This window comes from Delphinapterus leucas, chromosome 7 (assembly GCF_059928025.1).
Source record: "Delphinapterus leucas isolate spDelLeu-1000000601 "Yukka" chromosome 7, BTC_Dleu_Yukka2, whole genome shotgun sequence".
Lineage (NCBI taxonomy): Eukaryota > Metazoa > Chordata > Mammalia > Artiodactyla > Monodontidae > Delphinapterus > Delphinapterus leucas.
Genome location: NC_143135.1, coordinates 38382167 through 38410162, shown reverse-complemented (window position 1 = coordinate 38410162; position 27996 = coordinate 38382167). Strand labels below are relative to the sequence as shown.

At 52.3% G+C, this 27996-nt stretch overlaps 1 protein-coding gene across 14 annotated transcripts in view; it reads right to left on the bottom strand.

Moving 5' to 3' along the window:
* The window catches only part of ABCC8 (ATP binding cassette subfamily C member 8), a 75124-nt gene that overhangs the window by 13642 nt on the left and 33486 nt on the right, over window positions 1-27996 (bottom strand). For 6 of the 14 annotated variants that reach the window (XR_016393812.1, XM_089915084.1, XM_022555639.3 and 3 more), the window contains 14 exons: window positions 21543-21610; window positions 20227-20372; window positions 18485-18590; window positions 18193-18309; window positions 17725-17800; window positions 16873-16978; window positions 8209-8244; window positions 6869-6904; window positions 6039-6137; window positions 4963-5047; window positions 4217-4297; window positions 2797-2934; window positions 1172-1615; window positions 140-239 (listed from right to left, as the gene is read on the bottom strand). Coding sequence is in view for 13 of the 14 variants with exons in the window: in XM_089915084.1 (XP_089771210.1) it covers window positions 140-239; window positions 1172-1615; window positions 2797-2934; window positions 4217-4297; window positions 4963-5047; window positions 6039-6137; window positions 6869-6904; window positions 8209-8244; window positions 16873-16978; window positions 17725-17800; window positions 18193-18309; window positions 18485-18590; window positions 20227-20372; window positions 21543-21610 (1638 nt within the window). In the remaining variant the exon portion in view is untranslated. The remainder of the gene's footprint in view (window positions 1-139; window positions 240-1171; window positions 1616-2796; window positions 2935-4216; window positions 4298-4962; window positions 5048-6038; window positions 6138-6868; window positions 6905-8208; window positions 8245-16872; window positions 16979-17724; window positions 17801-18192; window positions 18310-18484; window positions 18591-20226; window positions 20373-21542; window positions 21611-27996) is intronic. The other 8 variants (XM_022555630.2, XM_022555627.2, XM_022555637.3 and 5 more) reach the window with 8 other exon arrangements.

The window sequence follows — 27996 nt, the reverse complement described above, 5'->3', positions numbered from 1 at the left end:
GGAAAGACTGAGGCACACAGATGGGATGGGATTTCATCAGAGGCACACTATCTCCCCACTCCCAGAACCCCAAACCTTAGTCTCCTCATGGTTGATCAGACCTCAGGCCATGATTTCACTCCAGTCCCACTGTCTGTACCTTCCTCTTCTTCCTCATCCTGCAGGAGGCCATCTCTCGAGGACATGGCCCGGGGCAGGCCCTGGGGTGGCTCTGCAGCTTTTCGCTCCACAATGGTCTCCTAAAAGACAGATGGGTCTGGCCGATGTCCTTGGGGTGTGCAGAGGGGAAAAGGGAGGGTAGGGGGGCAACCACCCCCGGTGATGTCCAGTGTCAGTTTCTAGGTTGCCGCTGCCTGGGGGACGGTCCAGGTGGACACATGTTTGCCTGCCAGAATTTATTCCTTCCCCTTCATCAGCTACTAGCACCCCTATATCCCTGTGGGAGACCACCTCTCCCCTATTCTTAGTCTCTGTGATTCAGGGGGCTGATCATTCTCCCTTGCTCCTGGGGTGTGCACGTGACCCAGGACTGGTCAATCTTCACATTCCACATCCCTGACCACAGTGATTTGTTTGGGGTGGGCACATGACCAAATCGGACCAATAAGAGTCAGCCCTGGGACTTTTGCTAAACTATCATGAAAGAGGCACTTTCATTCTGGCAGAGTTGTTGACCTGGGAGAATGGAAACCTGAGATTGCCAATGGCCCTCATTGTTATATGAGAATGAAGCCAATGTGAGGTGAGTAGAGCCAAGGGATGGCGAGAAATAGATTCCTGATGATATTGCTTGACTACCTGGATCTAGCTCCACCTGAAGCTATGGCACTGACTTTCCAGTTTCTTGAGCCAATAAATCCTTAACTACCCACCCTTTTTGTCTTTGCTTAGCCAGTTTGCATTGGTTATCTGAAGCTTTGTAACTAAATGGTACCTGACTATCTCAGGATAAGCGGAAGTCATCCTCCCGACCCTGCCTTGGGTAGCTGGCACAGGTACTGGCTCTCTAGTGGGAGCAAGTTCATGCCCAGCTCCCACATCTGTCCTTTGTGTGTGTGGGGGGGACGGGGGCTTCCTGGGGCCAATGAGGGCAGGAAGACCTTTATGAGTTCAGGTTCTAGCAAAACCTTCCCCTCAGGGGGTGGCTGACTGACCCCCAAAATACACCCACCTTCTCCAGCTCTTGGTCCTGCCGGTTCATGAGGGTCTTCCAGTGCTCAAAGAGCTGGCACTCAGACCTCTGGAAGTCCTTGAGCGTGCCCTCTCTCTGGATGGTGCCATCCTTCATGGCGATGATCTGGAAAGACAGAAACAAACCTGGCGGGGGGCTGGCTGGGGAGGAAGAGAGGAGGTCACACCCCTGCCTGACCGAGAGGTCTAAGATGGATGTACACAGAGCACCTATCTCTTCCCCACCACAAACGGCCTCCAGCTTGCCCACTGCCCTCAGCAACACACTCCAGGATTTAGAGTCTGGTACCTCTGGAGGGGGGCGGGTATTCTCAATGGTTGCCCCGTGGTTGATAGGAGGGTTTGCAGAGCAAATTAGAGCATCCTGGTCAAGCTGTCTGGTTATCCCCAAGGATAGGAGAGCTGTTTCCATACACTGAAAGGGCTAATAGCACGTTACCCTTAGCGCCTCCTCATGGCAGGTCTGATATGTTCCACCCGTGTTTGGCAAAGCACCTGTTGGTCTAAGTGTATGTGGCCTCTTTGAAATCAATAAAACTTATTTTATTTGAAACATTCAATGTTTTATACCCATGTAGACCCATTAGTAATTCAGAAACCCATCCTGCTCCTCTCACCCCCACCCACCCCATGCTGGGGTTCAGGGACAGGTGCCCAGGAGTCCTGTTCACTGACACCTTGAGGAACCAGGCACCTCCGTGTCTGCCTTCTTTGGACTGAAGATTGTCCTGAATTGTCTCACCAGAATCACCACAAAAACTCAGACACAAACCTGTACCTGCTTTAATAGCTTTTTAAAGAAATCTAATTTTTTTTCTTTTTTCTGCTTTAATATCTTTTTGTGAAAAATGTGGATCTTTTTTTTTTTTTTTTCACAGTAGAGGGAAGATCTTACCACATGTAGAAGGAAGACTTATTTGGGGGGAATTAGCAGGGCCGATTAACACAGACCTGAAGCTTAGGAAGAACCTCAATTTCCCTGGACAAATTTATGCAGGATTCAGGCAAGACCCAGATTTCACAAGTCACATGATTTCCATCTTAAAAATTAAATGCGTTCCAGTTATTTGAAAAGTAACTATTGTCTTTATGTTGAGGAATATGGGAATTTAACTGATGTGGGATTTCACAAAATTGCGTTCTACTGGTAGTATTGAAGTTTCTATTACTACTGCTGTTGTTTGTTTCCATATTTTCCATTTGATCCTAACTTGAATCTGATGCACTAGTGGGCAGGAAGATGGCTCTCCCCTCCAAATGGGCACTCCCCAGGGCTAGGGGGGGTGAGTCATCAAACTGGGCAGGAAACAGAGGTAAGAACTGAGTGTCTGCTTCTTTTTGAGACTTCTTTGTGCCAGCCTTGTGTGTACCCACATGGGGCCCGTGTCAGGATATGGGTGTCTGCAGCTCTAGGTGATACCAAACCCTTGGGCTACGCAGGGTCTCCCTGATTGGCCCAGCCTGTGTGAAGCCATCCATTGCTGACCTCTTCTGCTTTGTGGCCCTCAGCATTTGCTACTGAGACATCTGATTGACTCCTTTGAAGATGTCCGACTGCCTCTCCCAGCTCAGCCCTCCACAGCTTGACCCCTTGTGGCCCCTCACCCAGTCTGCATGCGGCAGGTACTGTAGCTTGTGCGTCACTAGGACCACTGTCCGCTTATCATCTCGCAGCAGCTCAAGGATCCCAGCCTGCATCAGGTGGTCACTCAGATGGACATCCAGAGCTGAGAAGGGGTCATCCTAGGCAGAAGGGAGAAGGTAGGGACACACGTGGGAAGAGGGGATAACGGTGAGTGTAAAAACCACCAGAGTTACACCAGCTCTGTTTTAGGGACTGACACGAACCCAGCCCACTGCGTGGTCCTGGACAGTGCAACCAACCTTTCTGGGCCTCAGTTGCCTCGTCCTGAAATGGGGCTATCAGTTATGCCTCTCAAACAGATCTAATCACAAGCATTTCCTGACTCCTGAACCTCCACTGATTCCCTATAGTTTATTAAGTCTGAATTCCTTAGCACACTAATCCAGGCCCTTTATTTACCACCTGCTCAGTCTTCCTTTCCAGTCTCACTTCTCATCTGTCTTGTGCAAGCTCCCTACGCTCCAGGTTTCCAGGGAATTTGCCATTCCAGGCCTTTGCCCAAGCTGTTCCCTCTGCCTGGAGTGCTGATCTGCCTCTTGTCTGTCTGGTGAACTATTACTCATAGTAATAGTGGAGGGTGGAGAATAAAGCTGGGGTCAGAGGCCTGAGGTTCCTTCTTCTAACCGTCTGTCCAAATGGGCTTCCTCTTTCCTTCTGTTTAACTGACTCACTCTTCAAGACCCTCCTCTAGGAAGCCCTCCCTGATTACTCTAGCCCTCACAGTTGTCTCCCTGGACATAGTCTGTGTCACACAGTTTGGCTTTTAAGTGGGCTGTGGCTCTTGAGTGTGGGTAAGCTCTGTCTCCCTAATCAGACTCTCAACCTTTGAGGCCAAGGGCTGGGTCTTAGAATTCTTCAGTATCAACTAAGGCACCTCACTCAGAACTTGGCATGAAGTAGGGCAGGTATAGATAAGTTTTATCTCATGTTTGATTACTAGTGGTTAACTGGAGTGCTGTGTTGAGAAGGATTCTGAGGCCAGGTTAAGTTTCCATGGGAAAGAAAGCTGTGATCAATTAGCAATGTCTGCTCTGGGCATGAGATGTGAAGTGGTAACTCACCTTCCATGTATTTGCCATTTTTATAGTCGGGCTAAATAAGTGTTAATAGGTTGGGGCTGTCCTACAGGGAGGAGGCCTATAATTACTACTCGCCTCCCCAGAGTCCAGTGTGAAATCCACATGGGTCAATTGGACTAACCTTGCCTCAGTTTCTCCATCAGTAAGATGGGTAGGTAATATCTCTGGCAGGAGAGGATTGCTCCTGGAGGGGGAGGTTGTTGCGTGATGGTGTGTGGGGGTCTGTCTATCTGTGTAGGCAATGAGCCAAGGTGGCAGCCAGACACGAGGGCCCCAGGGAGGTACCAGCTGGTGCACTCACCAAGAAGACGACATTAGTGTGCTGGTAGAGGGCTCGGGCCACGCTGATGCGCTGGCGCTGACCACCGGACAGGTTGATGCCCTGCCGCCAAAGGGGAGGAAAGGTCATGCCCTCACAGCCCTTCAGGAGAGACTGTCCTGGCCCCTACTTGTTAGCTCTTTGGGAGGGAGGCCTGGCTCTATGCACCTCTTTGCCCCATCCTCACCTGGCAGAGAAGGGGAACTTGTACATGTTTACTGAATTCATTCAGAAGTGGGGACAATGATTCCCAAGGTGCTAGGGACCATCTGACCCATGAAAACCAGGATGGAGGAAGGGCGGATTTAAATCACACATAAGGAGGACAGCCACAGAAGATTCCTATCTGTTTAAGCTTATGGAGGAGGGACCCCGCCCGGAGAGGGAACAGGAAGAACCACCCTGAGTCTAGCGCAGTGCTGTGCGGGCTCTCAGTACGTACTTGGGGCATGAATGGAGATGTCAAGTCATCTCCAGCCTGGGAAAGTGCTAAGCTGACTTCTGCACCAAGCAAGACCGAAAACTTTTCGAGGACAGCCACCAACCCAGGGCTCAAGGAGATCATTTTGATCCCACTGCAGGCAACTCTTCAGCCTTCCCCCTCTCTCATTTCTCATTACCTGTTCTCCCTGAGAAGGATGTCAGGGCATGGTGATGGTGATGGGTGGGGAGTAGGGGAGGCTGAGGGCCCCAACTTTGAGAACCACCCCCTGGAAGCTGCTACTAACCCGTTCCCCAATCTGGGTCTGGTCTCCATGGGGCAGGATGTCGATGTCTGGCTGCAGGGAGCAGGCTTCGATGACCATCTTGTACCTGCAGTGGGGTGGGTGGGGACACAGCTGATCAGCCTGGCCAGAGGCGGGCCTGGGCATTTGCAGAGGGTCATTACCTTCCAGGCAGAAGTGCCCAGGAGGAGCAATGGCTTTAATGGGCCTACTGATGGGTGTAAGCAAACACCCCGTGAGCTTGAAAAGAGCTGAGGGCAGCACCTGACACCATCACGAAGAAAGTTAAATATTTGAAAGATGAAATTGAATGGGAGCAGATAGCCACATAAGTGACAAGAGAGGGCCTGGGGCCCCTGTGCAGTGGGAAAAGCTGTAGCCAGAGCCCATGCTTGGAGCACTGCCAGGGAAAAATCACTGCTGGTTTGCTTAGGCAGGTGCCAGCCAGAGTGCATGGAGGCATCACAGTGTCTTGGTGACATGTACTTGGGTGTCAGAAAGACTTGGATTTGAAACCCATTTCTGTCACTTACTGGCTGGGTGGCCTTGGGAAAGTTACCTAACCTTCCTGAGTCTTGGTTTCCTCATCTATAAAATGGGGATAATAATAGTACCTGCCTACTGGGATTGATGTGAGCATTACAGCCAGTCATGCATAGCAAGAGCACCTGGAAAGAGCTCCATGGATGTTAGCAGTCATTAGCACTGGAGGGATTTGTGTACAAGCTGCGGAGCTGGGGGTAGGGAATCACGAGATGGAGACTCACGGAGGGCTGGGCGAGCCTTTTCACCAACCTCAAGAGAAGGCACCAGGGTTCCTGCACCTCCCTCCCCTTCTGCCTTCTCAACCATGGGAGCTGGACTGCCCTGATGCCCAGCACATCTGGATCATTTCCAGATGGACCATATGGAACAGGCTGGAATCCAGATAAGGGGGCTGGAGAGCAGGATGGCTGGGTGAGGAAGATCGATGGAGGAGCAGGCAGCCGGCCGGGCTTGGGGGCTGGGGCAGTGGCTAATGCATGACCAATTGCTCCCCCCCCAGCTTGCCCCCCAACCCACCTCCTCGAGGCTTTTACCGTTGTTTGTTGAAGGGACTCTCAAAGGTGATGTTCTCCTCCACGGTGGCATTTAGCAGCCATGGTTTCTGAGAAGCATAGGCCACGGGGCCTCTCTTCCTGGAAAAAGAGGGGCAGGAGTAGGGAGGTATTCTCAGGGGGTCATTGTCAGAGGTGGTTGTCAAGCTGATGGCTTAAACTGGGGCAAGGGGGTGGGGGCAGCAATAAGATGAGGAGGTGCAGCTGGCAGAAATCTGCTTTGAGTGGCTCCTGGTGGCCTCTCGTTCCCCAAGGGCCCGAGGCAGGCTTGGGTGCTGGGTCTTAGCTGGCTGGGGGATAAGGGACCTCAACCCCTTCCTGCTCTCCACCCCTCCCTATCCCACCCCTTCAGTCTGTTGCCCTTCCTAAGTCTCTACCCAGAGCCTGGGAAGACCCCAAAGTGTGACCAAACTAAGTAAATACTTGAACCCTGATTTCCTCCTTCCTTGAGTAGCCCTCAAACCACTCGACTTTGATGTTAGCAGGTAACACTCCAAATGGAACTTTTTAAAAATGAAGAGTCAAGGAACCCACATTTAGTGTGATGTGGTTTCTGAAGACAAAAAAAAAAAAAAAGGAAAGAAGGAAAAGATGACCACCAGACAAAACTGATCTGGTGTGAAGGGAGCGGCTTGATGCACGGAAGCAGCGGTGGCCCCCGAACCACCGCATGAAGCACAGCACCCTCCCTGGCCTCCTCTGCAGCTGGGCTGGACCTGGGGGGCTGCCTTCCAGAGCTCTGTGGCTCCCTTGGCCTGAGACCCCCTCTGAGGAAGTCTGCCCTGGAGGGCGATGCTCTCGGGACACAGTACCTGATATCCGAGTCGGTTGCCGTCTCCCGCTCTGGGCTGCAGCAGGGGAGGAAAGACGTACCTTCAGGGTTCACCTGAGTAGACTGAGTTCTCCATAGACATTTTGAGCTCCCTCAAACCCAGCGTGAGTGCCTTTATAATCCCTGAGACCACAAGACTGCAGCCACAAAAGCCACACGCCACCCAGGGGAAGCCTCCACTGCCTGAATACACGCGGCACGTGTGAGGAAGGCCTCAGGGGACCTGGTTAAGTTACGAGGGACAGTGGGGGGAAGGCACCACTGGTGTAGGCTCATGGGGGGCGGGTGGTGCTTCCCACGTCAGAGGAGCATGAGGCCCAACATGTGGCTTCTGCAGACCCAGCCTCTGCATTAGGGCGCGGATGCACTGGCCGAGGTCTCGGGCTGACATGGCTGCACAAATATCTGGGGCAGGAAGTGCGCTTTGACCACAGCCAGGCGAGGCCGGGCAGGCCACCATGGGTGCCTGCAGTCTGGGGATGGCAACCTACAGCCGATGGAACTCAGTGTGGTACCTAGAGAGCTGAGAAGGGCTCCAGGTGTGATTTGCAGCCCCAGGTCCCTGTCAGAAGACAACCGTGGAGCCTGGGGGATCTGCCGAGAGGGACATGGTCAGCTGTGGTGCCCACGTAGCCTGAACAGACCCCAACTGCTCCAGTGTCAAATACTCCGTCCCGTTGTGCTCATCCATGCGTTCATACTTGTCACATACTATGAGGCCTGATTTTTGGCTCAAGAACTATGGCCACTATGGCTAGAGAGTCTGGGCTGTCATCATGCCCTGGCACTTGGCGACAAGGTGGGAGAAAGGGCAGAGAAAATATGGGGAAGTGAAACCTCTGTGGTGTTGGAGAGTGAAGGCCAGAAGCTTAAACAGATTTCCAAGGTCAAGTCAACCTCCCACTCCTGACTTCCCACCACCTCCAGTGTGTCTCGATTGTCTTGAAAGAGGTGTGGTTGGGCAGGGTTTTGAAGGTCTTAGAGCCACATCAATCTATTTCACTTGGATGTCTTAGACGACCAGAACATAAAGCACATTGAACATAAAGCAACACAACTGAATTTTCTGTCTGCCTAGGGGTACCCACCTCTGCTTTTTATAGCTTTGTTTCTCAACTTTTCTTTCTTTTTTAATTTATTTTTTATTTTTTTATCTTTGGCCGCTCTGTGCAGCACGCGGGATCTTAGTTCCCTGACCAGGGATCTAACCCATGACCCCTGCACTGGGAGCACGAAGTCCTAACTGCTCGACCGCCAGGGAACTCTCCAAGCCCCTTCCCTTTATTGGAACCCACTTCCAACCGAGCTCCAAGGCTGTACCTGGGGTCCTCTCCCGTCTCGCTGTCAGGAAGGCTGCTGGGGCACAAATGGGAAAAAACAATACCAGTTACTTCTCACTCCACTGCCTTCCTCTCCATCACACTGTGTCTTTGGGGAGAAGCAACCCCACAATCCCCACCCCTCTGACCCATCCCCAGTGCCCCCAAGTGGCTTCCATGGGGGCAGAAACTGTTCTTCTCAATCTCTGTCCCTCCCACAGCAACTGGATGGGCCCCCTCCAAACAGCAAGGGCTTCATTAGTACTCCTGACACAACTCCAAGCAGCAGTGAAGCTGGTTTGGCATCAAGACTGGCTTATAGTTGGGAAAACTAAAGCTCAGGGAGGGAAAATGACTTTCCCAAGGTCATAATCATTTCGTACAGCGTTTTCCAACTGTGGATTGGGACCCGAAAATTGCGTCTGAAACAAGTAAATTGCAACTGCACTTAAAAAGAAAAGAAAATACGAATATGCATCGCATGTGGTCAAGATGTGTACTTTTTGTGTGAATTTTTTTTTCTCTTACCTATCAATGCATAAATGTAGTGGACCGTGATGTAAAATCTGTTTCATACTGTGGATTACAGTAAAAATGTTTTTGAAAAACACTGAGTGAGGGGCTTCCCTGGTGGCACAGTGGTTGAGAGTCCGCCTGCCGATGCAGGGGACACGGGTTCGTGCCCCGGTCCGGGAAGATCCCACATGCCGCGGAACGGCTGGGCCCGTGAGCCATGGCCACTGAGCCTGCGCGTCCGGAGCCTGTGCTCCGCGACAGGAGAGGCCACAGCAGTGAGAAGACCGCGTACCGCAAAAAACAAAACAAAACAAACAAAACAAAAAACACTGAGTGAGGTGACCGGAATTTTGGTGCCAACTTTGTCAGTGCTCTTTCTCCTGCCCCAGGCCACCTTTCAACCTTCCAGAAGCAACCTTCTGCCAATGAAGTATGTACTTCTGACATGCACATTTGGGGAAAATCAATCTGTTCTGTCTTCATGCAGGTCTTACTTTAATAATAGTAAAACCAGCTAACATTTATTGAACTTTTATAAGCACTTGTGATAAGCACTGCAATAGTATTATCTATTTTAAAGCTCAAAAAAACCATATGAAGGAGGTCCGCACTTTATAGACAAGGAAAGTGAGACTTAGAGAGGCTAAGTAACTTGCCCAAAGTCACACAGCCAGCAAATAGCAAAGAAAATAGATTTGTCTAACTCCAAAGCTTCATGCTCTTAATGACTATGCTACATTGCTTCACTGTGATTACCCAGGCCATATCTCTGATAAATTTCTTGCCAGGAAAACAGGGTGGACAAAAACAGGGATGGAAAGAAGCCTGATGAAATTCTCTTTTGTCTTCTGCTGAGGAGCAGAACAGAATGGACCCTGATGGATATATAATCACCAGTTCCCTATGATCCTATTCGCCGATCTTTATGGTTTCATTTCACTCCCTCAACTCAACCTAACCTCATGTTCCCTAACCATCAGATTGCTGTAGTTTATGGACAAGCTGGTAATGTGGGACAGATTAAAAAACCCAAGCTTACAAATTCCAACTCTGCGGCCACAGCCCAGATAAGCTCATCGCTGCAGTCTTCTGCCTTGACTGCTTCCAGAGTTGCAAAGGCTGTTACTTTTCTGGAGGGAAGCACATCTGTGGCCTCCCTGAGGACCCCAGCACACACTGAACTCCCTCGGCTCTAACTCAGTTTGCAGCATTATCTGGGCTGTTCATTTAGCCCTTATAATGGACTACCTTCTTCTCTAATCAGCTCCTGTGTGAGTCTTTTATCCCCAGCGGGATTTTAAGGCAGGAAGAGCATCTTTTTCAGCTCCACAGTGCTTAGCACATGACAGGTCTGTAATAAATGGAGGTTGGTAACAGACATCTTTAATCGTTTGGGAGGAAGGAAGGGAGGGGGGCTAGCACTCAATGCGGGCCATCCTCATGCCAGGCACTGTGTGAAGTTGTTTGTATTCATCACTTCATCCTCACAACAACTCTATAAAAAGATGTTAGTATCCCCATCTTGCAAATGGGAACACTGAGGCTTAGAGTTTGCCTGATGTGCCCAATGGTACAGAGCTAGAAAGAGGGGAAGCTGGGATGTGAATCCAGGTTCATCTTCTCCTCTTTCCAGTGTAGTTCCAGCCTTCCTAGAATGAGCCTCCTCATTGTGTGTGTATGTCTTAATCTGAAAAGTAAAAAATGGTATATGTGGCACACACTTCCTCTCATTGATTGCTGGGCTCTTAAATGATTGTTCCTCTTCTGCCTGCACTTTTGGGACCAAGCAGTGAGCTAAGAAGATGATCTCTCCTTTTCTCTGACCCACCTCCTTCCCTGCAGCCAGCTGTGAGCTGGGTGCCTGTGTGCATGGCAACCCGAATCACTGCACAGAGCCTGCCCTCAAAGGGCTCACGGTCTGGCAGAGCGAATCAGACAGGTACAGATGTCAGAAAGTTATAAGGGCCAAAAGAAAAGTAGGAGCAAGAAAGTCCTATAGAAATTTGGGGGAAAAGTACACACAAACACATATGCAAATATGCAGAGAAAAGACTGGAAACTTCTGGGTGGCAGGATATTAGGTGGTTTTTAATCTTCTTTATACTTACGTATCTTTTCTCATTTAATGTACATTCTTTTAGAGTCAGAGAAAAATGTACTTTTTACAAGTAGTTTGGAGGAGGAAGAAATCTGAGAAAGTGAGGAAGGGCTCATAGAAGTTACAGGTGAACGGAACCACGAAGCGGGAAGGATGGAGACAGCGGAGGTGGAGGGAGGGAATTCTAGGCTGGAGGAGGAGCCTGCATGAGTGCAGGCAGTGTGAGGAGTGGAAGGAACATGGGCTCTAAAGTTTGTATCCGATGGGCTTCTCTACTCACTGGTTGTGAAATCTTAGGCAAGTCCCTTTCCTTAGGGGAGCCTGTTTCCTTATCTATAAAATTGGGGTAATGGTAGGAACCTCACCATGACTCTGGGAGAATGTATTACCAACATAGCCCATAGCTGGCTGGAGGGAAGGACCTGGGTGGGGTTCGAGAACGAGGGATGGGGTGGGCGGGAGATCATCCTTTCAGCTCGGTGCTTGGTTTCAAAGGCACAGGCAGAGGAGGAGTCCAATGGCCCCAACATTCATTTAAGACCCCAACAATAAATAAAAAGGAGAGCGGTGGAAATTAAGGTTGGAAGGGGAAGTTAGGACTTATGGGTCTCCATGGTCCATTCATCCTGCCCCAGAGGGGCTTGTTGCTGCCCTGAAATGTTACCTTTCACACACAGTGCCCTTTCTGATTGATGTCGTTGGGTCCTAATACCAAATCTCTGAGGGAGGAAAGGGTTTTTCTTATTGTTCAGATGAGGAAACTAAGATGCAGAGAGGTGAAGTAACCTGCCCAAGGTCACACAGCTATCGAGTGGCAGAGTCAGGACCACAACCAGAGACTATCTAGTTCCCAAGTCGGGCTCATCATGTCCACATGGTGCCCCTGCTGTCTGCTCACCGTCTCACCACACCTGCCTCCTGCAGGAAACCTGGGGTGCCCTTGAGCCCCTGACCCAACTCCCCAAAGGCTCCAAGGAACTGTATGAACAGATGGGATCACAGAGTCGTCCTGAGACAAGCCTATTTTTCACCCTGGGGAATCGGGGGTCTCAGGAGGCAGCCTTCACACCAAAAGGCAACAATGTCCTGAGGCAGGCTCAGAACAAGTAGGGCCCGGGGCGCACACCTCCGTGGGTGGCAGGGGCAGCAGGGAGCTCCAGAGAGGCCAGTTTGCAGTTCCTCGTGGGGAGGTACCTCAACACTTTCCTCGGATCCCTGCTTCCTGCTGTCTCCCCAGGGCTGTTTAAAATCAATCTACTGTGGACATTATGGCCCTATTTTTTATTTCCAGGGAAAGAATTTCACTTGAATATATCTGCTAATTTTGAGTGTTTATCAGAATGTTTTCCTCTTAGAGATTAAGGAGAGAGTTTGCAAATTCCCAGGTTAACAGTGCATCGAAGCAGAGAGCCAGGCAGGCGCAGGTGACTATCAGTAAAGTGAATATTTGGGAGCCGCATGAGACCTGAGTTCTCCCAGAGACATGGAGCCGGGCAACAACCGATGTGCAGGACCCACTCAAGGCTGCCTCAGTAACTCTGCAGCCTAGAATGTAGGGCCTCACCCCTGAAGCCCCCATGCGCATCCCAGGCCTCTGTCCACCCAGGACTGGTGAGCCCCCTGAGGGCAGAGGCCAGGTCTTCTCCTTTGTAGCTTACACAGAGTGGTTCACAAAATACACATCCTGTGGGGGGGGGCACCTGGGGCATGGCATGGAGTAGCCCTCCAGTCCCATCTCCAAGGAGCTCAGTGTCATGGGGGAGACATGCCCCAGCATACGGTGTGAGGCATGCACGAATAGGATTTGCACATTCCAAATGCTGGTGGAGAAGTTGGGTGGTGGAGGTCTGGGTGAGGGAAACAGCTTGGGCAAACGCATGTGGAAAGGAGAGAGAGGTAAAGGCGCATTAACTGCAGTCTCCTAAAGGTCATAAGTTGTTCCTGGTTCATTCATTTAGCAAAGGCGCTGTGGATACAGAGAGACAAACAAGATATGATCTTTATCCCCAGGGAGCTCACTACAGTCTCTCCTGGAGACAGGCTGGAGTATAATTAAAGAGCAATAGGGGAATTTTGTTCCTGGAATAGAAGTACATCGTCAAAGAATAATATTTATAATAATATTTATAGGGCATTTGCTACATGCCCGGTTAAGCCTCACATTAACTCCACGGGTAATAAGGGAAAACTGGTACAGAAGGGTCACAGAATTTCCCAAAGCACAGAGTCCAGATTTGAACCCAGACAGCCTGCCTCCAGAACGTTTGCTCCTATCCGCTCAGCAATACTGCTCATTTTCTTCAAGGAAGGAATATATGAATGGTTGTACACACAAAGCAATCTCCCCAGAGCATTCTCTGCTGTGACCCTCCTAATCCCCCAAATCCCTGCCTTGTACCTCCTGGAACTCTTTCTGGCTGCCTGGTCACCAGGTCTTGGCCCTGGTATGGATGAAAAACACCGGAGCGGCTTGGCATCGCCCCTGCCTCTGGCTGCAGACAGGCAGGCCCGCGGGAGGGGCTGCTGGGTCAAATGCTATTTTGCTCTTGGCTCACTTGGCAAGCGCATCGTTGCCCTGCAGCCCTGCAGCCCAGGGTCTGAGGCATGGAGCTCCTGCAAGTAACGGAGGGGGGCCCTCAACACACAGTCCCCACACTTAACTCATTGCCCAGGGTAGGTGGGCCAGGCAGAGCTGTGTACGTGTCCAGGATTTTGAGAGACAAACAGCAGATGAAGCCAGCTGAGCCAGGTACCAGCCTCCTTCTCCCATCCGCTGTAATGAACTCCTGACTGATCTCCCTTCCTGCAATCTCTCTCTCCCCGATCCCTTATCCTGTATCACCAGCACGTTTCTCCTACAGCCTTCAGGCTAAATCTTGTCTCCCAGGCCAGGTATACAGGGTGTCTGACCTCAGCCCAGCCCACTTCTTTCTTTTCTTTTCTTTTTTTTTTTTTTTGCAGTACGCGGGCCTCTCACTGTTGTGGCCTCCCCTACTGCGGAGCACAGGCTCCGGACGCGCAGGCCCAGCGGCCATGGCTCACGGGCCCAGCCGCACGGGCCCAGCCGCTCCGCGTGCGGGATCCTCCCAGACCGGGGCACGGACCCGTGTCCCCTGCATCGGCAGGCGGACTCTCAACCACTGCGCCACCAGGGAAGCCCCCAGCCCATTTCTTTAGTCCTGTCCTTCACCAGCGTCCCTAACACCCACTGCTCTGGCACCAGAACCACACCCTCTTACATGATCACACCTTTGCCCACGCTGATACCCTTGCCTGGAACACCTTCCTCTCCCACCCCGGCCTCTTCCATCTGATGAAACCACGCTCATCCTTCAAGGCTCAGATACCATGTCCACGTGAGCCTTCTTTCCTTGACCACAGAGTTCACTGTTCCTCTGTGCTCGATGATGGCACTGATCTCTGTTCTCCTCCCTTGGAAGCAGTGGCCACGTCTTCACCATCTTTGCATTCCTATTGCTGTGCTCGGGGTCTGGCACACCGCAGGTGCTCAGTAAATATGTGGTGAGCGAATACATCAATGTAGAGAAGCCAGAACATGAGTTGAGTCATGAACAAATTCTCACAACGTCCCGGGGTTGGCTGCAGGCTACCCTGATGCACTCGCTATGCTTGGGAGGGAAGCTGTGCTGTGGAGGAGGGCAAAGTGGATCCTGGAGCAAAAAGATCCTTTCACCATCACCCCTCACTGAGCCTGGAACAGAGCCAGGATGTGGGGCCCCACCTGCCGGTCGAGGAGGCTGAGTGTCAACGCAGACAGAGCTGTGAGCTGTGCTCCAATGGTTCTGCTGAGGTGGGGCGGCGGGGTATCACGGCCATTGAGGCTGCTGGCCTTCAGAGTGGTCAGGCTAGCTATTTCTTTGTGTTGCTCTCAAGCCCCTTCTCTCTCAGCACACAGTGGAAAGCCCATGCACTTGAGCACTTAAGGGCACATCCCACTTCTGCCATTTAAGGGCTGGGTGGCCTTGGGCAACTTGCTTCCCCTCAGTTTCCTCATCTGTTAAATGGGGATAAAGATAATGCCTACTTCACAGAGTTTGGTGAAGACTGACCGAGACAATGAAGTAAATAAAGTGCCTTACACAGTATCTGGCACACAAGAGGCGCTCCAGCACCCTGGAGAGGCCCCTGTACCCCCTGGGGCTGGGGCAGAGGTTTCCTAAGAAAGAAGAGGAAGCAGTCAGACCCTGAGGGTTGGCACACCTTGGAGAGGAGGTTGGGGCTGAGGCTGAGCTGCCTCTGTAGAGGCCAGAGAGGTGCTGACACTGGTGTGACGGCACCTGAGGTTGAAGGGGATGGGGAGGAGATGAAGGAAGTGGGGCAAAGGGAACACGCTCAGAGGGGGTCTGATTCTGGCTGAGTGGGACACAGACAGGGGAATCTAGGGGCAGCCCCAGTCTCTGGGCTCTGTAATCTCATCTAGGAAAGGCCTGCCCTGAGAGAGGGCCTGGATCCAGTTTGCCCTCCACATGGAATTTCGAGAATAATCCCTGGAACTAGGACCCAAGGGACCCCAGCCCAAGGCAGTGGCCAGGCTTGAGGGAAAGAGCCCAGGCTTGGGACCCTGGTCTGCATGCTGACCAGTAAGTCACCCAGCCTCTCTGTCCTCAGTTCTTACTTCTGTGAAATGGGGCGATAACACCCAGCGGGAAGCTTCAATGAGATCGTGCTTGCAGTGCACTTAGCAAAGGGCCTGCCCATAGCAGGTGCCCAGTAAATGATCAGTTGCTTTCTTCAGCTCACAGTTCACTGGGGGCTCCTGTCTTCCCATCACAGACACACACAGGCAGTCAACGGACAAGGGCTCCTCCCTCCAAAGCCCTGAGGGGCAGTTGGTACAAGGGCCTGGCAACGCAATGCTTGGACCTTTCCTGTCAGGCTGTGTTGAGAGACACCCGAATAAGATAGGGAATGGATGCAGAGACCGTCTGTCCCAGGCATACCACATCCCCAGTGGAATCAAGGTTCCAGAGACTAAGGTCATGGGAAACCCAAGGGCCTTGTTTGCCAACCCACAGCCCCGTTGAGGAGGGAAACTTGCCAGATGTGTTGGGTGCACCATTCAGGGACATTTTGGAAAAACAGGAAATGCGGGTACATGCAGGTGTTCAGACACTGGTCCCAAGGTCTTTCTCTCTGCTCAGTCTGCACTCAAGCTTATGAAAAAAACCTGACATCTTGCCTCTGCTGAACTGGCTGTGACTTTCATTCCTGAAACCTCAGTCGGATCCCTCTTTCTCTTGGATTCTTGGATACTGGGGACGGGGAGGTGTTGGGGATGAGTGTCGGTAGGCTCCAAGCCACGTTGTGTGATGACTGCAGTAGCCATGTTCTGTCCAGGTTTCTGAACACCTTTTCCACCCTCTTCATTTCTTGGCTCTTCTTTTCTGGCTTTTAAAAAAGCCTTTATTTTATTTGTATCTTTAATCAACTAGTTTCAAGTGCTTTTTGGAAGTGGGTATAAATAATAGATTCATGATTGACTCAGTCTAGGGTTCTGGCTCTTTAATTAGGATAGTGATCTTTGCCCAGAAACCTACATTTGTCTGGTTTATCTCTGGCTCCTTGAAATACCCACTGAATGGTCTGTATCAACTTTGCTGATGACCAAGCCAGAAACCAATGTTTGTGTTACGGTCCCTCACACTGGGAGGCAGTGCGGCTGAGTGAACGCGGAATTTGGAGTCAAACAGAACTGCGTTCGAATTCCAGCTCTGCCACTTATTAGCTGGGTGAATGAGGGCAAAGAGTTTGGCCCTTCTCTACAACACGAGATCTGTTAACACTGCTTACCTTGCTGGTTTTCATAAGGATTAAATGACATAGTGTGTGCAGAGGACATAGCAAAGTACCTGGCACATAGTGAGGGCTTAAAAAATACTAATGATGGTAATGAGAATAAAAGTTCAGTGCTCTCACTGAGTACGCTCAGTAAATGCATGATGCATCCTCCACTGAGGACGGTTGAAAAAAGGGCTTCCACCTGCCCACTGTCTTTCCCCACTAACTGAGCCCGGAGGATGCATGTAGTACCTGTTCCAGAAGACGCCCCCCGAGACCTTCTGCATCTCCCCCAGGGTGGCTAGGAGGAGCGAGGACTTGCCGCAGCCCACCTGCCCCACGATCATGGTCAGCTGGCCTGCAGGGAGGGAGGGCGGCAGATGGGACTGGGGCCAGGAGGGAGTCTGAACAACCACCACCCGGAAAGACAGACAGACAGATATACCCAACCCTGGGGCCCCCATTTGCTTTCCTCCTACCTAGAATCCCCAGGGAGTCCTTTGAGCCTTTCCTTCTGGAAACCTACATCCTACCTCTGGCTCCCCAGGTCCTTCCTCCTTCCTACTGCTTATCCCCCCCGCCCCTTCCTAAGCACTTGCTTCTCCTTCCAGTGCTCTCAAGTGTGCCCAGCGCCTCCCAGTCCCAACAAAGGGCACCCTTTCCTTCCCACTTCCATGCTTTGCTCCTGCTGCCTCCCCTGCAGAATGTCCACGCTGCCTCATGGCTCGAGGCACCCTGCTCATTCTCAGAATCCCCGCCTCTTCCACTACGACTTCCCTGGCTACTGGGGATTGCTTTTCCTTTTGTGAAGCACCCATTCTGTCTGCAACAGATGGCTTGACATCAAGGTCCCGCTGTCTTGCCCTGTCTTTGCTGTTGCACTGCTGCCTAGCACATGGACTCCTCAGGGAAGTAGCCCACCCCCTCTCTAACCTTCATACCCTAGAGCACACACCAAGAGTGCACATAGAGCAGGTACTCAATCAATCCTGATTTTTCTTTTTCTCCCCATGTCACTCAGGGGAGTGTGGGAAGGGAGCACTTCAAACACGACTCCAAGGGGGACACCCCCAGACCATGATAGAGGGGTGAGCTGGGCCATACCTCGGGGGACGCAGATGGTGATGTTGGACAGTGTGGGGATTCCATCTGGGGTCCACGTGAAGAAGCCTCCAATGATCTTCGTTGGCAGTACCCCAGCCCCGGAAGAGAACAGAAAGGCAGCTGGGGTCTCAGTGTGAATAGTCCGTCGCCTCCCCTCCCCCATGAAAGCCAGAAAACACCGATTCCAGTCCCCAGATCACTTCCAAGGCAGGGGAGTGGGGGAATGGCCTTTTCGTGCAGACCTCTCTACCTGAGGCACCCTCCCCAGAGGACTGCTACAGGTCCCCCCACTTGGTGGAGATGGAAGCATTGTCCCTGGTCTCAGGACTCCTATGGACTCTACAGGCAGCCAGGGTGACCTCCAGGGCAGAGGGCTCAGCACACAGGTCTCTGGCACTTCAGATTTAGTATTTCCTCCTGGAGTTGGCGCTGGGTGGCGAGCGTCGGGGTGCGGGGTCTCAGACTCACCTGGACACAGCAGTTGTCAGCACCCCCATCTGCACTGGGGGTCAGGCTCTGCAGCGGGCCCATGATGCCCCGACAATCCTCCCAGGCTGGACGCTTGCGATTCACAACCTTGAGGGGCTGGGGATGGTTAGGAGGAGGTGAGGGCCCAGGGGCTGGGAGCTGTGCAGGGAAGGGAGCTCCCCCCCAGTGAGGAAAGGCTGAGGCAGGACCAGCAGGGAACGAGCTGCATGCATTAAAGAAAAACACTGTGTGTGTGGGGGGGAGGTATGGCAAGGGGACGCGGGACACTCACCACCGCCTGGTACTTGCTGGCCTGGCCCCGGGGCTCGGGCTCCCGGGGAGCACACTGCTCCTCGCGGATCTCTGCACTGGACAGGAACTCGCTCAGCTTCTGCACGCTGCAGAGGAAGTGCAGACACCCCTCACCCTGCCCAGGGCAGAGGGGAGGGGAGAGGGGGGAGGGTGAGGCCTGAGAGAGCAGCTCTGAGAAGATGCCAGGTTCTAGGTGTGGCCCTCAAAAAGCCCACACTGGAGGGGACAGACAGGGGGCATCCCATGGGGGGCGATAGGTGTTTCCAAGGTTGGTTAGGGTCTACTAGTCAGCCAGAGTAGGTTAGGGCGTGGATCAGGTGGGATTGGCTAGTTTTAGGGTTAGCGTTAAAGTTGATTAGTCTTGAGTTATTAGACTGAAGGATGTCGGGCTTTATCAGTTACTTTTAGGTTAGTCAGGATTAGGATTGGCTATCAACCACAACTGATATTTTTTGATCACGTATATACATGAAACACTGTTAAATACTTCATAAGCACATAATTTAATCCCCATAATATAATTTGATCTTGCTGGGGGAGGTGTGGAAGAGGTATTATTCCCAACTCATGGAGGAAAAGGCTATTCTCCACCCCTGGGATTTCCTTATGGACTCAGAGGAGGTCCCAAAAGCTTCACTCTTTTTTTTTTTTTTTTTCACTCTTTTTTTTTTAAAGAAGATGTTGGGGGTAGGAGTTTAGTAATTTATTTATTTATTTTTGCTGTGTTGGGTCTTCGTTTCTGTGCGAGGGCTTTCTCTAGTTGTGGCAAGTGGGGGCCACTCTTCATCGCAGTGCACGGGCCTCTCACTATCGCGACCTCTCTTGTTGCGGAGCACAGGCTCCAGACGTGCAGCCTCAGCGGCCATGGCTCACAGGCCTAGTTGCTCCGCGGCATGTGGGATCCTCCCAGACCAGGGCTCGAACCCATGTCCCCTGCATTAGCAGGCAGATTCTCAACCACTGCGCCACCAGGGAAGCCCAAAGCTTCACTCTTTTGATTCATTCTCTCTTATCCCTGGGGGTGGGCAAGATGTCTGGGGAATCTTGAGAATTGTTCGTGTACCCCTCTCCCACCTTTTGCTTAAATGTCCAACAACCTGGGGCCACCCCCACCCTTGTTTCTGTTCTGGGCATGACACCCCCTCCCCACAGCAGGAGCAGACAGCCAGCCTCGCCCGCTTCCCCCTCTGTCCTTGTTCCAACAGGACTTGGCAGGGGCTGTGGGGGAGGGGAGGAGCTGGCCTTGGGGTCAACCTTCAGGCTGTGTCCTGTTCCCACTTTCAGCCCAGAGTCTGGTCTCCCTCTTTAAAAAGGCCTTAGCGGGCTTCCCTTCTGAAATCTGAGGGGCTGTCACTTGGGGGAGGGATGGTGCTCATTCTGTGGTGCCCTGGAAGGCAGAACTAGGACCAATGGTTAGAACTGATGAGGTTATACCAAATTTGGTTCAGCGTTGAATTTTTCTTTTTATGGAGTTCTCTCAGAGGTGACACTCTCCTTGGAGGACATAAGCACGTTGGCTAGTCCTTCTCAGGGACTAGAGGGAGGGAAGTTACACATGGCCCATGGCCCTCTGACCAACCACAACCAGCTTCAGTGAAGCCCAGATCAACGGGCAGGCATGTTCTGGGACCAAACAGCTGTGGTTGTAGCAGTGACCAGAGTGAGCCCTGGGGCCGACAGGTGAGCGGCCTGACCACTGCCCTTGCTGGACCCTCCTCTCACCTGACCAGAGCTTTGACTGTGGACCGGACCACACTGGACAGCAGGAACAGTGGCGTCACCAGGATGTGGAAGAGGGAGAGGGAGGCAAAGGCTACCGAAGGGGAGAAGTCGGCCTCTTTGAAGAAGCTGACGTGGCCCACGAAGGTCTGCGGACAGAGGCACAGATGTGACAGAGCAGAGCGTGACTCAGAGTGTGGGCCCCTCCCGCACTGGCAGCCCTCAGCCCTGGGAAGGAAATGAGAAGCGGGAAGCAGGGGACCTAGGGGCCCTTTGGGTTGGAGACACCACCATCCTCACAGCCATCTCATGGAACCGTCCCTCCCTGCCCTGCCTCCTTCACCCCAGGAATGACCAGGGAGGAGCCCTCAGGGTAGATCAGCTCTGCCCCCTCTCAGACTGTAGTCCTCAGTCGGAAACGTAAACACGATCATCACAAAACCACCTCTTCGCCTGCCGCCTGCCCCCCAGCCTCCTGGTACTTGGCTCGGCTCCGTGGCCTCTGCTACCCAGAGTTCCCCAGGGAACCAGGCCAGGAACAATGTCAGTAAGTCACGTTGAAAGTGAATTCCCAAGTGTGACTGACAGGCTGTGAGCTCGCCACAGTTCAGGGACACCGGCCCTGGGGGAAAGTCACAGCAGCCAGGGATGGGAGCCCCGGGTGAGGGGCTGTGGGCGTGGGGCCTTTCTGAGGGGCGCACTGCCGGCCCCCACTGTTCAGCTCCTACTCAGCTTTGGTCAAAATTGCTTTAGAAAACCACCATTGTCATATTTAATGGCATGGAGAATTCTCGTGTCATATTCTTAAATTTTAAAAAGCATTTTACAAACCTGCATAGGAAGCATAATCCTAATTTTGTAAAAATGCCGTATTCTGTGAATCAAAAAAAGACTGGAGAAAAACACATTAACTTTGTTGCCAGTGGGATTATGGGTGATTTACGTTCTCTTTGCCCTTTCCCTTCTGTATTTCCCAAAATTTCTACAAAAACATTGTAGAAATTTTTACTTTTATAATGAAGAAGTTTCACTTTTATAATGAAGAGGTTTGATCGTTTTTTTTTTTTTTTTTCTTTTAAAGAAAGTTTAATTGCTCTAGAGACTAAGCGTCAGGTCTTCCAGGCCAGGGGTTGGAGGTCCTGTCTGCCTGGAGTGGGGCAGTGGAGGAGGGAGCAGCTGCATATATAGACTCTCCATCCAGCGCCCTATTCTCAGTCCTGCTGCTAAGCCCATCTTCCGAAGCCCCTGTGCAGAAAGGCCAAACCCTCGGCACCTCTCACGCCAGACAGCCTTCCCCACCCCGCCCAACCAACTCTCACCGGGAGACGAAGAAAGGATCCACTTACGATGAGGACGGCTGCGATGGGGATGGCCGTGTTCATGAAAACTGCGGAGGAAGCACAGGGGGAGTTTAGTGGGAGGAAGGAGACGGCTGGAAGTGAAGCTACCCAGGTTGGTGTGAAGACAGGGCAGCCTCTGGGGTCCTTTCCCCAGCCTGCGGGGTGGAGCTGGGCAGAACTCTAGCTCTGTGGCACCTCCAGCTCCTAACGTGTGTCCCTCAGGACGCTTATCTCCATCTCTGAGACTTAAGCCTTTAAATAAAGGTTGAAATGCTCTTACTCTGCTCCATGTGGACAGTGTGAAGAAAGCCCTGTGAGAAAGTGGCAGGGGAAGGGATTGGAGAGCTGGCGGACTGTGGTCAACCATGAGGTCAGCAGCACGTGTTTCTGGGGGCACCAAGTTGCTACTCCTTCCTCTACGTCTGGTCCTTGAATCCCCGCAAGCCAGGCTCACTCTGAGGCTGAGAGGCTTCCCAGTCTCCCGTGGCTCTTAGGAAGGATTTCAAACTCATTCACACTGAGGTATTAGTGACTGAGGACAGCTGGAAGCAGGGTCTGCCTTAGCTCTAAGGCTGACAGCCCACGCCCAGGTGGGACAGTTGGTTTGCTGCAACAGAGGCCCTCTCCTTATTCTGTTTATGGTGTGGCCCTCAAGGCTCTTCATAGGGACCCCAAAGAGCAAAGAGATCTGGACTTAAAGTCAGAGAAGGGCGGACTCCCCATTATTTCTAAGCTGTGTAATCTTGGGCTGATCGTTCACCTTCTCTGAGCCTCGGTTTCTTCACCTGATTTTTGTAAACTTGTACTTACTTGTTCACATACTCTGGCTCTCTCCAAGGTGAGAGCAGGTAATGCAGGGAACAGGCCTCTGTGATGCCTCAGTGCTACCTATTATACCTCATGGGCTGCTAGCTTAGCCCTGCTCCCCTGGTCCAAGCTGTGAGATGCCTGAGAGTGCCCTGACCCCAGGCCAGAACTTCCAGAGAGAGTAGCCCTCCTGGAGTAAGAGATGCCCATTCTAGCTGCCACCTTCCCACCTCCTCCTCCTTCCTTCCAGGAGCCTCTTCCAGGCCAGCGCAGAAAGGAGTCTGGTTCTGACATTAGGTAATTAAAGGAGGAGCCAGGAGCCAGGAGCCAGAGGCCAAGGGCAGAGCCTGTGTACATGGCCCCTGTTTAATGAATGGCGAAGTGTCTGACGCTCTGAAGAATTCCAGACCGTCAACACCATTCCAAGAAGCTGATTGTCTACTTACTCCAAGAGTCCTGCATCACCTAGTACATACATGGAGATGTGGAACCCCAAGGGAGTGGAAGAACGTGGTCCCCGTTCTCAGGGGGCTCCCAGTCTGAGGAAGGAGACAGGAGGAACTATGCTCCCAGGAGACACCTTATAGGACGGGGAAAGAGGAAACATGCCCATACGGGGTTCCCAAGCAGATAGGAAAGATATTGTGCCCATCTTTGGGGAATCCCCAATCTATGCGCCCTGCCATTGGAGGGTTCCCTGTCTCATGGAGAAGATATGGCTGGAGCCCTTGGGGCACTGCCAATCTCTCCGACCACAAGGCTTTTTATCAACACTAATATCACACATGACGGTGATTTAATTGCCCTTCTTCTTTTTTTTTTTTTTTGCGGTACGCGGGCCTCTCACTGTTGTGGCCTCTCCCGCTGCGGAGCGCAGGCTCAGCGGCCATGGCTCACGGGCCCAGCCGCTCCGCGGCATGTGGGATCCTCCCGGACCGGAGCACAAACCCATGTCCCCTGCATCAGCAGGCGGACTCTCAACCACTGTGCCACCAGGGAAGCCCTTAATTGCCCTTCTTGTTGAAGGTTCCATGGTCTCCTGGTGCCCACCTCAATGCCACAGCCCTCCCTCACAGCCCTCTCGTACTGCAGGGGGCAGGATAAGCATTATTGGTTTCCCCACAGCATAAGGAACCCAGATCTGGGACATAGGACAGAGCATGGCCATCACTGGCTGGGGAGAGGGAGGGAGAGGAGGATGTCCATCAGGCCTGGGCCACTGACCATCACCAACGATGAAGCTGTAAAGACAGTTAGCCTCGTCCCTCCCCTCCAAGGCAGTTCCTCCAGGGAGCTCCCTCAGGCAGGGGCCACCTTCCGTTCCTCTCCTGCCCATCCTGTCAAAAGGTACCTGTGCACCCCACCTCGGCCCCTGCCCCAGGCCAAGACCCCTCCCCCACACACGGGGGCTCAACTCCCAGCTGAAGAATAGGCTTGGAAGTTAGATTATAAATTGGTACAACTCGCTCAGAAAGCAGTCTGGTGCTTTGTAGCTAGAGCTGCACAGGAGTTCAGACTTCTGATCCTACCATCCCTCTCCTGGAAATTTATCCTGAATAATCACTCAAGAGAAGCACAAAGCCCTCAGCAAGATGCTGTTAGCTGTAGCACTGCCTGTCACAGCAACACAAAAACCACAACCACAGCAACGAACCCCTGAAACCAAGTAAACTGGAAACATCCAACAGGAGCAGCTGTTTTAGTAAATGAGGGAAAAAAGCAACTCCGGGGAGCCTCCATTTTCCTGAACCACATAAGGGCCGATGGGACATTAAAGGCAGTGGAGGAGTGGGAAATATAACCAAGAATAGATTTCTCTCCAACTTTGGCATGGGGTGGGCTGACTCACTTAGATTTGATCTAGGAAACAATTAAAAAAAGGACATGACAGTGCTCAACTCTTGAATGTTACGGAGTAGGGAATACTGTTAAATAACACTAAGTGAAAGCAGATTATGAAATGATGTGCGAGTGTGATGCTGTTATGGAAAAGTTTAGTTGCATGTAGGCAGGTCAGAAAGGCCACCTTCAAGAGGGAAAGCCTTTTTGTAATGGAGTAGAGATAAGGGTACCTATTGTTTTAATACTGCCCCTCCATCCTTTAAGAAATATTCATTCAGAAATTCTTTTTTGAGGGTCTCCGCTGTTTCAGGCATTGTGTTGTGTTCTGGGGGTTCCGTAGTGAACAACTGTGTCAGCTTTTCATACCCCCCAAACAAAACAAAACAACAGATCAACTGAAAACAAAGCAGGGCTCAGATCAACTGCTCCCCCGCCCGCCGCCCGCCGGGCTTTGGCCAAGGAATGCTGTCTGGCCTTGTGGGTGGCAGTCCCCCCGCGCACTGCAATAGCAGGAGCTTTTCATTTGCAAAACATTGATAAATATTTCAGAAGCCATGCACGGGGAGGCACAGTGAGCCATTTGTGCCTCTGGTTAACTTCACCCCCTCCCCTACCCAGGGCCAGGGGAGGAGCTGCCAGCTCACAGTAACTGCAGGCTGCACCTGTAGGAGGGGAAAGGCATTTCGAAGTGAACAGAGCTATTCAGTCCGGTAGTCAGTCTGAAGTCAGCAGAGGGAAGGAAAGTAGGCAGTGGTGTGTGTCCGGCGCTGGAGGTGGTGGAAGCGAGGCTGGAGTTGGTGGAAGCGAGGCAGGAGGCTCACAGCCACACTGATTGCGGCTTCCAGCTCTCCCTCAGACACCCAAACCCCCCGCCAGGCTATGCACCAGCAACCCACTGTGGCTGTACCAGCTGGTGGAAGGAAGGGCAGACGCTGAAGTTCAGGGAAGCTGGAGAAGGAAGGGGGACCAGGTCTAGAGGTCTCCTTGTCCCCACACACTGGCTGTTCTGAGTCAGGGCCTCCGCCGAGGAGGAGACACTCGCCAAGAATAGCCAGGGCCTGGGTTGCGGGGAGGGCAGGTGCTGGGTGCCCTGTGAATGGGGTTCACAGGCACCATCCTGCCCACTCCACACCTCCATCCGAGCTTGGGGGCTTGTTTTTTGCTTTTCAAAACATAGCATGAGGCCAGTCACATTCATTTGATGTGAACCACCTGACTGTGGTTCAGACCCAGGTGGGAAGAGGGAAGACCCCTGACCACAGAGCACTGGAAGAGATGGCAGACCCACCTTTCCTTTAAAATCCTTCAATGCCTCTCCTGCCTCAGGAGAAAACCCAGCACACAAGGTCCTGCATGATCTGGTCTTGTTACCCTCTCCTCACCGTGATATACTCGAGTCTTGAACACACCCGTCATCCTTTTCACCTTTAGGCCTTTGTGCCTGGAACATTCTTCCCTCACTTGGCTGACATGGGATCCTATGGGCATCGGCAATGGGTTTCACCGAGCACAAGGCTTCCTTGACACCCACCACTCCTAAGATGAGGTTGGGTGCCGCTCTGATGGATTCCACTTTCTGTTCCTGTCACTCACGACACAGCTGCCCGTCTGGCTTCCCTATTAGACTGTGAACAGCCTGCCGCATCCCCCAGGCCTGGCATAGGGCTTGACACATAGTGGGTGCTCAGTAAATATTTATTAGATAAGGGAACGAAAGAAATAAAGGAGGCCAGGGCCAGGTGTGCCCATGAAAGAGAACACGGGGGATTTAGAACTGACCCTGTGGCTCTAACCACAGGCACAGCCCCTGTTCATGGCATGGTCTCCCACAAGACTGCGAGGGTGAGGACCGTGCAGCCTCCTCTCTAATGTCCAGGGCCTCAGGAGAGTCTAGCACAGAGAGGAGGAATGGGTGCTGCACAAAGGACAGAATGAACTGGCAGCATGTCAACTGGTTGACAGTTAGGGCCTGGGACCCCTGTGTCACCCCTGCAAAGCTTGTCCTCAAATTTACGGCTGGACTGGACACCTAGAGCTATGTGGGTTCTGCAAGGAAATAAGGGTTGAATTGGTTTCTAAGAGGAGTGAGCACAGCACTCGCTCGCAGCTTTTCCCCACTTTGTCTTCTGCTCATTGAAACCCTGCCTGTGGCAGGTGCAGCCATGCCTCCTCTTGCATGAAGCTCTGTGTGAACTCTGAGGCCGTGCAGGCTTTCTTCTTCTCTGTTCTCTGCCATTTATTGGCTGAGGACCTCAGAGAGTCCTTTCACCTCCCTGAGCCTCAGTCTTCCATGCTGTAAAATAGGACAATAGTGCTACAAACCTCACAAAGTTGTTCGGAGGGTTAAACGAAGTCAGGCTTGCTGGGCAGCAGCGTGGAGCAGGTCCCCATGGTCGAGAGCTCCCTGCCACACTGTTTCACGTATGTTAGCTCCGACTTCTTAGCAGACTATAAACTCCTTGAGAACAGGAGCCCATCTTTTGGTCTCCTGCGTCCCTCCCAGTGGTTAGCACAGGGCAGGGCTCACTTAACGCTCTCTGAATAACTCACATCTGTTTTTCTTCGAGAGGAAATGCTGATTCTGGATTTTGATGGCAGAGAAACTGTATCATTTCCTTTTCACCCCCTTGCTCTGTCCTGCCATGCACCAGCTCAGGGCTCCACAAACAGGAGCTCTCAGTGATGCCACTGTGAGACCATCAGACAGAGTGTCAGAGGTAACCTTGTCTGCCTGACAGTCTGCCTGGTGTACAATGACCAGACTGAAAGCCCAGCAGGCAGCACCAGGATGGGCCCCATCAGGACACGTGACTCCAGGGCTCCTTTGTGGCCACAGGACCCCATGGCTGGTGCCAGAGGCGAGAATGAAAGATGCCCCATTACCTCAAGCTTAATGACCTGTGTCCTAATTCTGGGTGACAGAGAGCAGAAGGCAGGAAGTCCAGGAGGAAGTAAATCAAAACACACTCAAAGTATATAACTGCAGCCTGGCGGTGCCCTCACCCTAACGCCCTGTCTCTCCCCAACCCACTGCCGACCAACACAAAGAAACCCATCCCAGCAAGGGCAAACACAGAGCAAACAGCACTTGGCTTTCAAAGCTCTCTCTCCCGGAGGGCTCTTCCCCTTCCTCCTCTCTGCCCTCTTCCAGGGACCAGCCTGGGCTGCTCTGTTTATCTCTCTAGGTCACCAAGTACTGGACAGGTGAGGGGCCCTGGGGAGATCCCTGTTTAGCTCCAGAGCCATTGTCATCTCAGCTCTTGACAACATGGAGCCTCCTTGCCCCAGGTCCTCCTGGCTCCAGACCCTTCACAAAGCCATGGCTAGTCTTCTGGGGGCCCCATAGGGCAAAAAGCACCTACTAGACAGGCTTAGTGGGCTAGCCTGGGAACCTAGGCATCTTATGATGTTGTTTACATAGGAAACATGTCCCAGCAGGTTGAAGTTTGGATTGCAGGAAATAAGCACACATCTCTTAGAACCAAAGTAGCTGCCACCTGCCCCCACCTGTATGACCAGAGGCTGTCCCTACTTTGCTGTCAGGAATCTTGGGGACCCAGTGCTCCCAATTTCCTTACGGCTTCCCTTCCCTCTCTCCCGTCGTAGCAACAGTGAGCCCGCCCTACTCCACCCTGCCACGTTATTGCCGGGAGGGGGAAGACTTCCCCCACCTCAGCAGTTGTTCCCCCTGATGGGGTGTCTGGAAGCTAGGTGTCTGTAACTCACGGGTCTGTACATAGCGTGGGGTTACTGTTACCACGACCAGGCTCAGGGGTAAGCAGAG